Genomic DNA, 13423 nt, shown 5'->3' with positions numbered 1-13423 from the left:
AATGTTATTTTTTCTTACTACAAACCTTAGAGGAATACTTTTTCTTGGATACATGTTCCAGCATTTCTTGTAAAATTGATAAACATAGCTGCTGGTCTGGTAGAGTTCTGTGCATGTTCATCTGTTGACCACTAAATACTGATTGAAAAGCAACCATAGCATGGTGATAAGCTGATCCCTGTCAATTAAGCATTAGGATAGAATATTTTCATGATTTTATTAGTAAAGATGACATGTTCATGGTTTACACACAGTGTACATCATATTACCCTCCACTGATTAATTGTGTCATGTAAATGTATGCCATCATCCTTCAATGCAATATCCCTTAGCTGCACAATAATTGATTCAACACTCTTTTGGAGAAGTTCATCGGCATTACAAGAGTTCACAATGTACAAGATAACACTGCTCGCAACACCTTTAACTGTTGGCAAGAAATCAGGTGAAGTATCTACCAAAGCTGATCTCATAGATCTGTAGTATTCACTTACCTGTCTCAGTATTTTTGTACACATTGTCATTTGTGGTACAAAAACCGCTGTCATCTGATGGTAAGGGATGTGCAAACAGACTTTCCTCAAAATTGTATGGAAAATTAACTTGACTTTTTCTGTTGCACAATAAGGAGACAGAGGTGTTATATTTATCGAAAGGAATAGTGGTCTGAGCCTCTGCTAGTGCTTTCAAGTGAATAACTGCTTGAATAAAATTGGCAGAGGCTTGAATTTTAACTCTGTTGGCATGAAGATGGTCGGAAAATGCTTGCATCTTCCATATTTCATTTTGATTGATATCATTTGATTGTTTAGTAGCATAGCTCACGCTCTGACTTTGAGAACAAACTGTAAAAAGTTTAATGACATGAACGTTCCATCTTTTTAATGGAGAGTTTTGTGGAATTAACTTGCATATGAAATAAGGAGTTTAACTAACCTGTAACGCTATGATGAGAACTTTCTGAGATAACTGAATTTAATCGAAATGCAAGTAATTCTTGCAGTTGAAAAAGAATATGACGATCCACAGACACATTCACTTGGCTTGCTCCTGGCGACAAGGGCTGAAAATCCCTTCAATGTTACAGCAGAACGTCTTTGAAAATTTGCAATTTACTCGCGAACGTTACTTACCGAACTCAACCAAAGTATTTTCAATTTTCGCTGTAGATCGGCCGCGTGAGCTTCAGACGATGTACCATTGGGGGTGCTTCTGATGACGAGTACTGCTGCAGCAAGCTGAACGCGACGATAAATGTCATGTGCTATGCGGTGAATGAGTGATTACATCACTGGACAACCTTTACATCAGTGCAATAATTGAGGTGTTCGGTCAACGTACTTACTGAAAGCTCTGCTGCTGATCTCGTCTACCGGCATGGCGGACCAACAAGTAGCAAAATTTGTTACACAAATCGGTGCGGTTATCGCCAGGAAACTTTGCAGATGTCATTTGAATAGGTGCGACGAAAGCTGTCCAACCAATGGGAGCGAACCTCAGCTGACGAGCGTAGGCCTACCAACAGAAATCACCATGATTTCCGGAATTTCCCTCGCTCTCTTTAAAAGTGACATCGGTTGTGAGTGATGCAAATTTGATTTCTACACTACCTTGAAGTTAAATTTTAATCATTCCAATAGTTTTGATCAGTTTTCCATCCACTTCAAAGAGACTCAAGACACACAAAGACTCAATACACAAAACTAGAGGGAAATATTAGTCCGCGCCTGAGCTCCACCGCCGCGCCACTGTCGCTCGTTGGAACGGTTTTTGAACTGCTAACCTCCTTTTGAATCGTTATTGTTAGTTGTTGCCGCCAAAACGCACAGAGACGTATCTTTATGTTATTTTGGGCCTCTTGTGTGTGAATTGGACTCGAAATGCGATAGAAACGTTTGTGCCATGCGTGAAACTTGAATTTGTGTGTGTTGAGTGCTCCTCAACCGCTTGAAAATGCACATCAAGTCGATTATTTTGGACGGCTTCAAGTCCTACGGGCAGAGGACTGAAGTGAATGGATTTGATCCAGAATTTAACGCAATCACGGGTCTTAACGGCAGTGGCAAATCCAACATTTTGGACTCGATTTGTTTTGTCCTTGGTATCACTAATCTCGGCCAGGTACGTTTTCTCTGTACCGTTTGAACCTGTCTGCTGCCAAGTTGTTATCACCTGCTTCCCCAAATGTATACAGTGTTCGCTTGAATTTGTGTTGATCATTCCTCTCAGGTTCGAGCAGGATCGCTTCAGGATCTGGTCTACAAAAGTGGGCAAGCCGGTATCACCAAAGCAAGCGTGACTATTAAATTTGATAATTCAGACCGTTCAAGTGGGCCAATTGGATATGAGCAATATGACGAGATAACTGTCACGAGACAAGTGAGTTAAAGTTGATTTTTCTGTAGAACTGTGAATTCTGCTTTCCCAACACGTTTAGGTGCTTTATTGTAAATGTATTTTGTTATGCGTAGACTGTTGTTGGAGGCAAAAATAAGTACTTGATAAATGGAACAAATGTTACCAACAAAAGGGTCATGGACATGTTTTGTTCTGTCCAACTCAATGTCAACAATCCTCATTTTCTTATTATGCAAGGACGCATCACTAAAGTGTTGAATATGAAACCACCAGAGGCAAGTTATTGTACAATTATTGATCTACGTATAAATTTGGGACTGTGCTTTACCATCATTACAGTTAAATTACCTTAATGATCTTGCAACATTACAGATTTTGTCCATGGTAGAGGAAGCAGCTGGTACACGCATGTATGAAGGCAAGAAGCAAGCTGCCAACAAAACTATTGAGAAGAAAGACTCAAAACTTAATGAGCTTGATGAGGTACTGTACTTTTAAAATTTGAAGCAGAAGTCAAGTAAACCAATTTCAACTTTTTGTTCATTTTATATTTGACAGATCATTCAGCAAGATGTTGGGCCAAGATTGCAGAAACTCAAGGATGATAAGGCACAGTATCTAGAATACCAAAAAGTCAACAGAGAGGTTGAACACCTTTCACGCATTCATATTGCCTGGCGATACAAAACTGCTGAGGTATTTACATGAATCTTAAGGCTTTGTTTGAGGGGCAGCCTATTGTAGTGAGCTCCAAATCTCTGTAATTTAATTGTTATTTGGAGTCCGCTACAATAGGATGCTACCTTAAGCTAAATTTTTATTCTGCTGTATGTTGTCTGACACTTGGAAAATGTTATTCTAATTTTTTTATACATATTTGCTAATTGTAGAAAGCGAGTAAAGAGCTGCAAAGTAGCTTGGAAGTAGCTGATCAAACTGTTAAGAAACGTGAACAGAGCATGTTGGATGGTGAAAAAGAAATATCCAGACTTGGACAACTAATTGAAACCATCACAGCTAAAATTGGAGAGGTGATTATAGTCCACAGTTACTTTATTTTCTATTGCTTATGCATGATTGTATTTCTCTAAGAAAGTTCTTAATGTGTTATTATTTTTGATTTGTCTCTTAGGAGGAAGGAAGTAATCTTGGTAAATTGGAAAAAGAATTAAAAGCAAAAGAAAAAGTTGAGGCAGAGTTAACTGCTCAAATCAAAGCACACAAAGACAGCTTGTCGACTGAAGAAAAGAGAAAAAAGCAATTAGAAAAAAGTTTGAAAGAGGTTTGTAAAGTTATCATTCCTACAACTCTTTATTGTGTTGTTTTGGTTTTTCTATTTCTTCTTACATTGTCTTTGACCATGATTATGAAATTGCGTTCTGATGCCTATTCTTCTACAGGACGAGCAAATTCTGGCTCAAAAACAAGCAGAACATGGTAAGACTGGTGGAAAATTCTCATCATTAAAAGAGGCGGAGGCAGCTGACGCAGAAGCTTTTGCAGCTGCACAACGAAAATATCAGGCTGTTAGTGCAGGATTATTGTCGAGCGAGGATGGGGCTGATGCAACTCTTCAAGAGCAGCTAATGGGTATGGACCATTTTTCTGACGACTTTCTTTTATTTGATGAGCTTAAAAATGACTTTTAAAATGTTTATGAAAATCTGTATTGACTTTTTACCTTCTCAGCTGCTAAGCAAGCTGTATCTACAGCCAGCTCAGAAAAGAAACAAAGTGAAATGGAAATGCAACACATCAAAAGTGAACTGTTAAAGAAAGAAAAGCTCCTGAATGAAAATTCAAAGACATATTCCCATGATGTGGCAACACTTGCAAAACTGGATAAGGAAGTGACGGCCATGGCTGTATGTACACAGGAATTGAATTTCACTTTCAAATAGTACTTGTTTTATTTTTATTCTATGAGCTGCACTATCTCCATGCTCAAGGCATAATTTCCAATCTTATTTTTGCATACCTAGTTAATAAATTTTTAAATTTTCAGAGTGAGATAAGTCAAATTCAGTATGAAGATGGAATGAGTGAGAAACTGGAGGAACAAAGAGTAAGTTTGGGAAACCAAATTCGGAGTGCTCAACAGAAGGCGTCTGTACTGGAAACCAGGTAGTCATATTTGTTCTAATCTTAGACTTTTAGGCTCAACTAGCCACCACTTCCTCTCTCTTTGTTTTCACTTGGTATATTTTCATCCTGATCCTGAACTTAGGTATCCACAGCTCACATTGAAGTATCAGGATCCTGTTCCAAACTTTGACCGACGAAAAGTGAAAGGTTTAGTCTGTAGAATGTTCACAGTGAAAGATCCTAAGTTTACTCAAGCACTGGAGAGTGCCGCTGGTGGAAAGGTAATATGTTTTCTTCTAGTAATTACATTGCAACATATTATTGGAGCTGTAAGAGTTTTAACAAACGTTTTCTTCTTCCTGCCCAGCTCTACTTTGTTATCACAGACAATGAAGAGACCAGCAAACTGATCCTCCAGCGTGGACAGCTGCAGCAGAGGTGCACCATTATTCCTATCAATAGGATCACTGGTCGAAGCATGGACGCCAGAACGATCCGCCTTGCACAACAAGTGGTAATGTGCTTTTCATGTCTGCAGACAATCTTACCAAGAGACATTTTTTATATCCTCTCTTTCTTTTTCCTCTTTTACAGGGTGGTCAAGGAAAAGTGTTTTCAGCCATGGACCTAATTGAATTTGAACCCGAGCTACGTCCAGCCATGGAATGGGTTTTTGGACAAGTTTTCATCTGTACTGACTGTGATGCAGCTGCCAAAGTTACATATAACAAGGAAATTAGCAAGAGATGTGTGACTGTCGATGGCGATGTCTTTGATCCTGCTGGAACCCTTTCAGGTGGTGCTGCAGGCAATAGACAAATGATCCTCTCAGTTTTACAAGAACTGAGGTCAGCTCAGGTATGTTTCTTCTATGTTATTTCATTAACTTTTTTGTCTGTTTGTCTATGATTGTCTATTTTATCTTTAATTCTGCCTTATTGCAGGATTTTCTCCAAAGAAATACTGAAGAGATGAAGAACATTGAGCATCAGCTTAGAAATGTTTCTGGATTAGCAGAGCGGTTCAAATCTCTGACTCAGAAGCATGCAATGAAGGCTTCCCAAGCTGCAATGCTGAGGGAGCAGATTAATCAGACTGACAGGCATCAAATTACGGTTGAAGTGAAATCATTGAAGGAACGCGTAGACGAGCTCACTGCCAAAGTTACAACCTGTGAGACAACCATTAAAGAAGGACAGCAGAAGGTTATTTCTGATATAAATCGGGTGTAATTATTAATTTTCTTATGTGGAATTGTTTTTAAAAGAATAATTTTAAATTTTTCTGTCCTTAGGCCAAAAGTATTGAGGTCAAAATGAAGGATGCCAAATCTATCCGTGAAAAAGAATTAAAAGCTGCTCAGGCCGAAATGGATAGGCTCAAGAAAAAAGCTGAAGAGAGTCGTGTGTCTTGGAAAAAACATGAGCAAGAATTTGAGTCAGCTAATTTAGAAATTGAGGAGTTGAGATCTGGGATTATTTCAAGTCAAAAGCAGATAGAAGAAATCACTGAATTAATTGCAAAACTTACCACAGAGATTGAAGAATTCTCTCAAAAGTTAGAGGAGGCTAAGGTATTTATCCTTTAAGTGTTCTGTAGTTATCATAGAATTAACTGTATCTCACAACTAAGTAATTTGCATCATCCCTACCGAACCTGGTTGTCAATTTTGTAAATTATCCATTCTTAATTTTTCAGGTGTCAGCTAAAGAAATGCACGAGCAAGTTAAAGCCAAAAAGCATGAAATTTCTGTTCAAAACAAAGAAATTCATGATGCTCAAAAAAGGCAAGACCTCATAAAAAAATCCCTTTCGGAATGGGAGTTGGAAATCAAGAGACTCAAACTTGACTCAGAAAAGTTGAAGAGTAATGCTGCCAACAGTGAGCAAGTGGTTAGTAACATTGAAATCCAAATTTTGATTACTGTTTACCTCTCTTACTTTTGATGTGTATGGTTAAACAAGTGGATATCATATGGCTGTTATTTCTGAGCAGATGGAGAACTTATCCAACAAATACGAGTGGATTGAAAAGGACAAAAGCCAATTTGGGAATCGAGGAGGTTTATATGATTTCCAAGAAAACAATCCAAAGGAGACGGAGAAAAGACTTGCGAAACTAGAAGAAACAAAGGAGAAGCTAGGCCGTAATTTAAATACCCGTGCAATGAATTTATTGAGCAAGGAAGAGGAACAGGTGAATGAAATTTCTTTACTTGTGAGATGTGTGGTATTTCCATTTATGTGATGCTTACAATGTGTGTCCTTCCCCTCATTAGTACACCGAAGTCTTGCGCAAGAAAGGCATTGTCGAGCATGATAAACAGCAACTTCGCAATGTCATTGCTGAACTTGATGAAAAGAAGAAGACAAGATTAATGGAAGCTTGGGAACAGGTCAACAAAGATTTTGGTTCAATATTTAGCACACTTTTACCTGGTGCGAAAGCAAGACTAACACCTCCTCAGGGTCTGAGTGTTTTGGATGGATTAGAGGTATGCTGATTTGCTAACCCTTTTCATGGTACACAATGTTTGGCTTTGTTTTAATTTTCTTTTCTCTGCGCCATACATTGTAGGTTAAAGTTGGATTTGGTAATATTTGGAAAGAGAGTCTGAATGAGTTGAGTGGTGGCCAACGCTCTTTGGTTGCCCTTTCCCTCATTCTTGCAATGCTTTTATTTAAACCTGCTCCCATCTACATTCTTGATGAAGTTGATGCAGCCTTAGATTTGTCACACACACAAAACATTGGTACTATGTTGAAAAAACATTTCCATCACTCACAGGTTTGTAATAGTGACGTTAGGTTCCTCCTCACTTTTGATGCAGTTTTTCTGACAACAACATTAATAAAAATAATTCTTTTCTTGCAGTTTATTGTGGTGTCTTTGAAGGATGGCATGTTTAACAATGCCAATGTACTATTCCGAACAAAATTTGTAGATGGTATGTCTACTGTGGGACGCACTGTACAGGTTCAAAATCGTGACGATGAAAGTAAAAAGGGCAAGAAAGGAGGCACGCAAACTGGTACTACAGCTGAATCAAGAACACATTTTTTAGATAAAGGCACTCTGCCCGAACAATCAGGGCAGAGTGGAAAAGTACCAAATGGATCTGTCCCAAATGGAAACTCAAACAAGAGACAAGTAAACTTGGCTGGTGAGAAGCGGACCAATGGAATTAAGCATAATGGAGTACACAATGGAGTTCATAACAATGGCGCTGTCAATGGGACAACTGCGGATCAAGACAGTGATGAGGCTGATGAAGGGATTATGGAGGATGGTCTCAGCAGTGGGAGTGATTCTGAAGATGGTAATCCAACTGCAAACCAAAATGCAAAAAGGAAGAAAAAGTAGTTTCTTTTAGGCTCAATTTTTAGTAATTTGACTTTACTTGATGATCTGAAATTGTTAAAACACACTATTTTCATACAGTATTGAAATCTTTTATTTAATAAACATGTAAATCTCTCAAACAATTGTTTTTTGTGTGGTGAAATTTTAGTGTGGGGTGGAAGGGGGAATCAAAACAGTCATTTCACCAATATCAATTTTCATTAGTCAAACCAAATAACAAATTTTCTTGATATGTGCTTATTATATTTCTATTGTACTATAATTATAGTAATGCACAGTTCACTATTATTTAAATATCTAGTTTAATTCCACAATTAACCTTCCTGTTTAATTTGGTGGTTCCACTTGTATGATAGAGAAGTTAACTCTTCAGCATTGCTATAGCTGCCAAATTGACAGAAGTATTTGTGGAGATATACAATAACACTGCGTTCTGTCTTCCTTAGAATTTTTGAGATTGGTATGAACCGTTCGAATATTATAATCATTCAAACAAACCGCTATTACACACAGACACAGAATGCTCATAATTAACCTATATTTTACTCAATGAAGCACAATTTAAATCATTATAAATGCTAACACTCCTCTCAGATAGTACATATGTACTCCATTCACACGATCATAAGACACAGCATTCAAGCTTTCCCCTCTGTTGCCCTTGCAGCATTAAATTTCTGTTAGCCTCAAAGTGGATGTTGCATTATGGGCTGTCAACTTTGCACTAACAGAAAATCAGGAAGCCTCAACAGCAACAAAGGCACTGATTGCATAGACAATAGAGGCGTCTCATACTTGAGTACATATGGTGGTTTTCAAATTCTACTTGAATTTAAAAACTCCGTACTTTCACCATTCCCTAATGTGATGGATTGGTTGTCACTTAGAAACCAGTTTCCAAGGGTAAACTTCAGGAAATAGGAAACTTGTTAGAATAACACTTAGCCGAATAAAACACTGGATTAATACTTGGAGAAAAGCCATTAATGGCATCACAAAAGAAAGAAAAACCCTCCAGTCCCTGAGAAAGGATTTTGAAAGGAATGATGTTTGCTCATAGGATACATACTTAATCCTACAGTAAGAATTCAGAAGCAAACCACTTTACACCAGAGCACAAAATTAGAATCTGTAAATGCAGACCACAGATCAGTCATGACTTTGAAGATGAAACAATAAAAGGATGAAGTAACAATACAAAGCTACCCATTTCCCCCAAGGATGGAAACCATAATTTGTTTTCACATTAATATCCAGGTCCATCACCAAGCTTGAGGTTCTGACTTACAAAGTTAAGATAGAAAAGAGCTTACATAGTGCGAGTGAACAACATCTCAATGAAGACCATTTCATTTTTAAAAAGTATTAAAATAAAATATGCAAATCAAAGAAAGCATTACCATAGAAAATCATCATTATTTTTTTTTTGCATTCTACAACACTGCAAAGAAATCAATTCTTCACATAATTGAAGACAAACAAACGTCAGTTCTCATCATGTTTGTTGAAAAGAAATACATCCATTCATATCAAGAAGTATTTATAATGATTTCCAGAGAGCTACAAAATGGAATAAAATACTTCTCTTGCTAGTGTAAGTAATAGGGAAAACGTCTTATATACCGATTATGAGATTATTACATCTTGACAGTAGATTCTTTAAGGGTAAAGAAAAAAAAATACCCAATACAAAATATCAAAACAACTTAAAAAGATTAAAATATCACTACTATAAATTAACTATCAAATTTAATAACTCAAGGGATAAAAATAATAAAATCAATAACATACATTCAGGAAATTCCTCAAGCCTAGTAGTACAAAATAGGTAATGTTGAAAATCTAACTACATCATATAACATATAACTGATCGGAATGGAAGCCATTATGAAAACCCTTCTACACTACAGAATTATGACACTGCTTTGCAGTCTTGTACAATCATAACAGGCCTTATCAAGTCAGAGTAAAAGTTACTAGTATGAAAGGGAAACACTTCTTTAAGAGTACACAACACGTAGGCAATTGGAAACTTCTTTCCTCTTCTCTACTTGCACTCTACTTTGTATGATAAAGATGTGACACATTACAAATTCCTAGATGAGGCCAATACCTCAGTAATGCAATAAGCGCAAACTTACAATTATTAGTATAAATCACCACATACCATATCAAAAAAAAAAAAAAGGAGACATAAGACATGGCTTCTTACAAAATACAGAAAAATCATTGGTTCTTTATGATTTTACAAGGGGAGAAAATGATGCTCAAGCTAAATGAAAAAACTTTTGGTAATTTTACTCCTAACTAAACATCACATTGTCTTGAGCTCTATTTATACTCAAAGATCATGGTTGGGCAGAGGAACTTTTTAAAAACTTGGGAAACGCTATAGTGAGTGACGTATGAAAAGTAACACAATGAAGTGAAAAGTACATATCAACTATATAGTTGTTTAATCCAAATAAATATAAGTTCCGTGAGGAAGTTATGTCAATAGTAGTACGGATTTTTGTCAAATGAACTGACTAGGGGAGAGAAACAAGGATGAATGGAGGGAAGCAGTAAAAATATGACCATCTATATTTTTTTAAGAAATGAAAAATATCTAAAAGTTGCCCCAACTGGCAGCAGCTAGAGCCTAATTTAATCATCATACCGGCCGACTCCACGGCTCGTTGTAGCGACCCTCTCGCTGAAGGCTGCAAAATAAAGGCGGTTTGAGTTTGAATCTCTAATTAGAACAGATCGAATATATGACGCAAGCGCAGATGTTGACACTCACTCGAAGCCTGTGTTGAACATGTTCAGGTCCTCAAACGAGGCCCCGCCGGACTGGTCCAACATCTGCAGCATGTCGGTGAGCTCGTGCTGCTGGGGGGTGGCCGTCTGCACAGTCGTGCCTGCTGAAGTGACGGTCCCAGTCGCCTCGGCCGTCCCGGCACCCGTCCACCACATGCCGGCTGAGTAAACGGTACAGGAGGACGCGTTAACACGAGAGACTCGCAACAGGAAGACGAAAGAAACACAAAACAAGTCTGAGGGGGTCACCTGTGTTGCTCGTGACTGTCGGGGTGTGGTAGGAGGGTGTGGGGAGCGGCCCGGCACGGGCGCCCCCACTGAGCTGGGTGTACGTGGGACCGCCCGGAGACCGCGACGGACTGAGCTGACTGTACTGCTGACTCCAGGCCGCCTGGGTGGGCGTCGGTGAGGTGTTTGCAGTTTTGCTGATGCGACCCAAGACGGCGTTGGCCGTGCCTTGGGCCTGCTGGCTGGGAGAGCCGTAGGCGATGGGAGACGGGGTGGTGTCGTAATTGCTGTAGACGTTCTGGACACTAGAGGGCCGGCCTTGGCTCTGAGCTGCAGCTACCGTGGTATCTGGAAGGTGAGATCATTTCCATGGTTAATTCTTGCTTTAAGCCATGGCAAGATACAGAAGGGCCAGAAACCCACCATGCAGATGCGTAGTCGGTAGCATGTGCTGGTAGACAGGGGTTGCATCTCTTCTCTGCAAGCTGTAGTCGAGTCCAGGCTGGCCTTGATGTTGAGCCTGAGGAGTGGGTTGCGGCTGGTAAGTAACTTGCTCACTTGTGTCCGCAGGAGTCCCATCTCCAGGTGAATGCAGAGACCTAGAGGAAATAAAATTCAAATTACAAACGCATTCAGAAAAGATGGTACACTAATGTTTTCAGAATTTGATTGCACCCACTTGGCGGTTGAATTGGTGCAGACAATGTACTCAACGTCATCTGTATAGGGATTTAAAAAGGCAAATGCTGACGTACGGAGCCACAACCATTCATGGTTTTTAGCTTGGAATCTGTACATGACAGACATAACTTGTCCTTTCAACTTAAGCACTGTAAAAGTTTTAAAAAAATACAGTAATTAAAAAGGCAATTTTATAGAATTCAAAGCTAAACAAAAGGACAGTATAATTACCTTGCTCAAAGCTTTCCTTCATATGAGTTTGGTCTTCCGGGTGAAAGAAATCAAAGCATGACTTCCCTAACAATTCAGGAGGTTTATAGCCAAGAATATTCATTACCCTTTGATCAACAAATGAAAATTTTCCATCCATACTGTGACGGGATATGAATTCTAGACATGAGAAAGTTGGTCAATTAAAGAAGGGTACGTTTTAAGAACAACTGGTATTTTAGCTAAGATGACTACAAACCACTTACCACAATTATTGTTGGCACCTGACAAGTCACTCGTATTTGGAGTTGAAGTGACTTGAAGACGACCAATGGCAACTAAGCAGCAATGAGTTCCATCATCCTCCCCTCTCGACTCCATTTGCACACCTAAGAACATGACAGTTTGGTAAACAACAAGAGACACAAATGAGATTACGAGAAAAAATTCACAGTGTGGAGCTTACCATAATCGGTCCCTGATGGAGGCCAATTCTTAATATACCCAGTGCAATGTACAACTGCATAGTTCTGATTGTCGCGAGATGGCCCCAGACTGTTACGTTGTTTCAGTCGATTGAGGTGGCCAGCTGCCATGGCATCTGGGCCCATGTTGCCAACTTTAAGGCGACAGATGAAACCTCTTCTAGGACCCATAGAGAGACGCATAGAAGCTACAAAAATAATACAAGCATATTTAGACAAATATCGCTACAAAAATTAGGTATAATTACAGTTAGGTAAATTATCATTAAAGTCTCTTACATTGATGGCCCTCTTTTTTAACAGTGCCTGTCTTTAAATCCAAGATCCTGCCTGGATTTTGAGTTTCTTGAGTAGAAAGTTGCTCCCTTACTTTTTCTAAATCCTCTGGGTGAAGGTGATCATATACAGATGTTCCAAACCAATCATTCTAAAACAAAAGAAGAAAATTTAACAAAGTGTTGCCACTAGGTGGAAAAAAACAAAAACTAGAAGCTACTGTATGTGCAAAACTATAGTGGGTGTAACTATGTAATTTATTTCAATAAAGTTTACCTGAGAATGGTTAAGCACTGGACCAACAGAGTCAGAAACATAAATGATTCTGCCTGTGTCGCACATAACAACAAATAAGAAGCCGTCAGCTGCTTCCAAAATCAAGTGTTTTAACTCTTGATCAGTGAGGAAAGATGGCTTGTATGTCCCATCGGAACTTGTGTTTCCTGTTCCTAACGGAAAAACAGAGACAAAAACTTAGAGATCTGTTCCTAGTATATGAGGGGAAAAGGCTAGCAAAGAATTGAAATATTAAAATTATCAGCCAGCAGGGAATGCACAGTCGAAAAATTTGAGAAAACAAATTCATAAATGATTGTTAAAAAAAATCAATTTTGGCCCTTAAAAACTTATTGTTTAAAGTCAAATCACTCTTCAAAGATCTTTTTTTTTTTCAATTGTCGTTTTTCAAAAGAATTCTTGATCGAGTTTGATATGACATACCCGCTGACTCACCACGGAGCGCCTTCATGTGTGCCACCGCCATGCGCAGGATGGTCAGCTTGTCTGGCTTGCGCGCCAGGGCTGAGCAGGTGGGCACCATGTCGGACAGCTCCGTGATGTACGCAGTCATCTTGTTGCGCCGCCGCCGCTCGATCTCGCAGTGGTTCTCCCGGCTAAAACATGACAGAATAAATAGCATTGTTTAGTCAAATAA

At 38.8% G+C, this 13423-nt stretch overlaps 3 protein-coding genes across 3 annotated transcripts in view; 1 reads left to right on the top strand and 2 right to left on the bottom strand.

Annotated features, from left to right (window-relative positions):
• Nucleotides 1-1759, bottom strand: part of LOC113217273 (uncharacterized) — a 9477-nt gene extending 7718 nt beyond the window's left edge. Inside the window, exons 1-7 of the mRNA XM_026437090.2 lie at nt 1611-1759; nt 1346-1515; nt 1134-1264; nt 937-1063; nt 495-845; nt 270-427; nt 26-178 (exon numbers count right to left, since the gene is read on the bottom strand). Of these exons, the coding sequence (XP_026292875.1) occupies nt 26-178; nt 270-427; nt 495-845; nt 937-1063; nt 1134-1264; nt 1346-1379 (954 nt within the window). The 5' untranslated portion in view covers nt 1380-1515; nt 1611-1759. The remainder of the gene's footprint in view (nt 1-25; nt 179-269; nt 428-494; nt 846-936; nt 1064-1133; nt 1265-1345; nt 1516-1610) is intronic.
• A 194-nt stretch (nt 1760-1953) lies between these two features.
• On the top strand, nt 1954-7929 carry LOC113217269 (structural maintenance of chromosomes protein 2). The gene is made up of 20 exons (XM_026437084.2): nt 1954-2121; nt 2230-2379; nt 2472-2633; nt 2731-2841; nt 2917-3054; nt 3249-3389; nt 3491-3640; nt 3759-3948; nt 4048-4223; nt 4364-4482; nt 4586-4724; nt 4811-4957; nt 5038-5301; nt 5388-5648; nt 5738-6016; nt 6142-6336; nt 6440-6640; nt 6723-6938; nt 7022-7231; nt 7319-7929. The coding sequence occupies exons 1-20, from the start codon at nt 1954-1956 to the stop codon at nt 7805-7807; spliced, it is 3906 nt and encodes a 1301-aa protein (XP_026292869.1). The 3' UTR covers nt 7808-7929.
• A 57-nt stretch (nt 7930-7986) lies between these two features.
• Nucleotides 7987-13423, bottom strand: part of LOC113217270 (aryl hydrocarbon receptor nuclear translocator homolog) — a gene marked incomplete in the record, with an annotated part of 19366 nt that continues 13929 nt past the window's right edge. The window contains 11 exon segments of the mRNA XM_052268141.1: nt 7987-10509; nt 10593-10770; nt 10859-11185; nt 11261-11436; nt 11517-11667; nt 11750-11908; nt 11995-12117; nt 12195-12401; nt 12493-12640; nt 12766-12938; nt 13210-13382. Coding sequence (XP_052124101.1) covers nt 10461-10509; nt 10593-10770; nt 10859-11185; nt 11261-11436; nt 11517-11667; nt 11750-11908; nt 11995-12117; nt 12195-12401; nt 12493-12640; nt 12766-12938; nt 13210-13382 — 1864 coding nt within the window.

This window comes from Frankliniella occidentalis, unplaced genomic scaffold, assembly GCF_000697945.3.
Source record: "Frankliniella occidentalis isolate FOCC.00 unplaced genomic scaffold, Focc_3.1 Scaffold64, whole genome shotgun sequence".
NCBI lineage: Eukaryota > Metazoa > Arthropoda > Insecta > Thysanoptera > Thripidae > Frankliniella > Frankliniella occidentalis.
The sequence above is the reverse complement of the archived record's forward strand: the minus strand, read 5'-3'. Positions and strand labels throughout refer to the sequence as shown.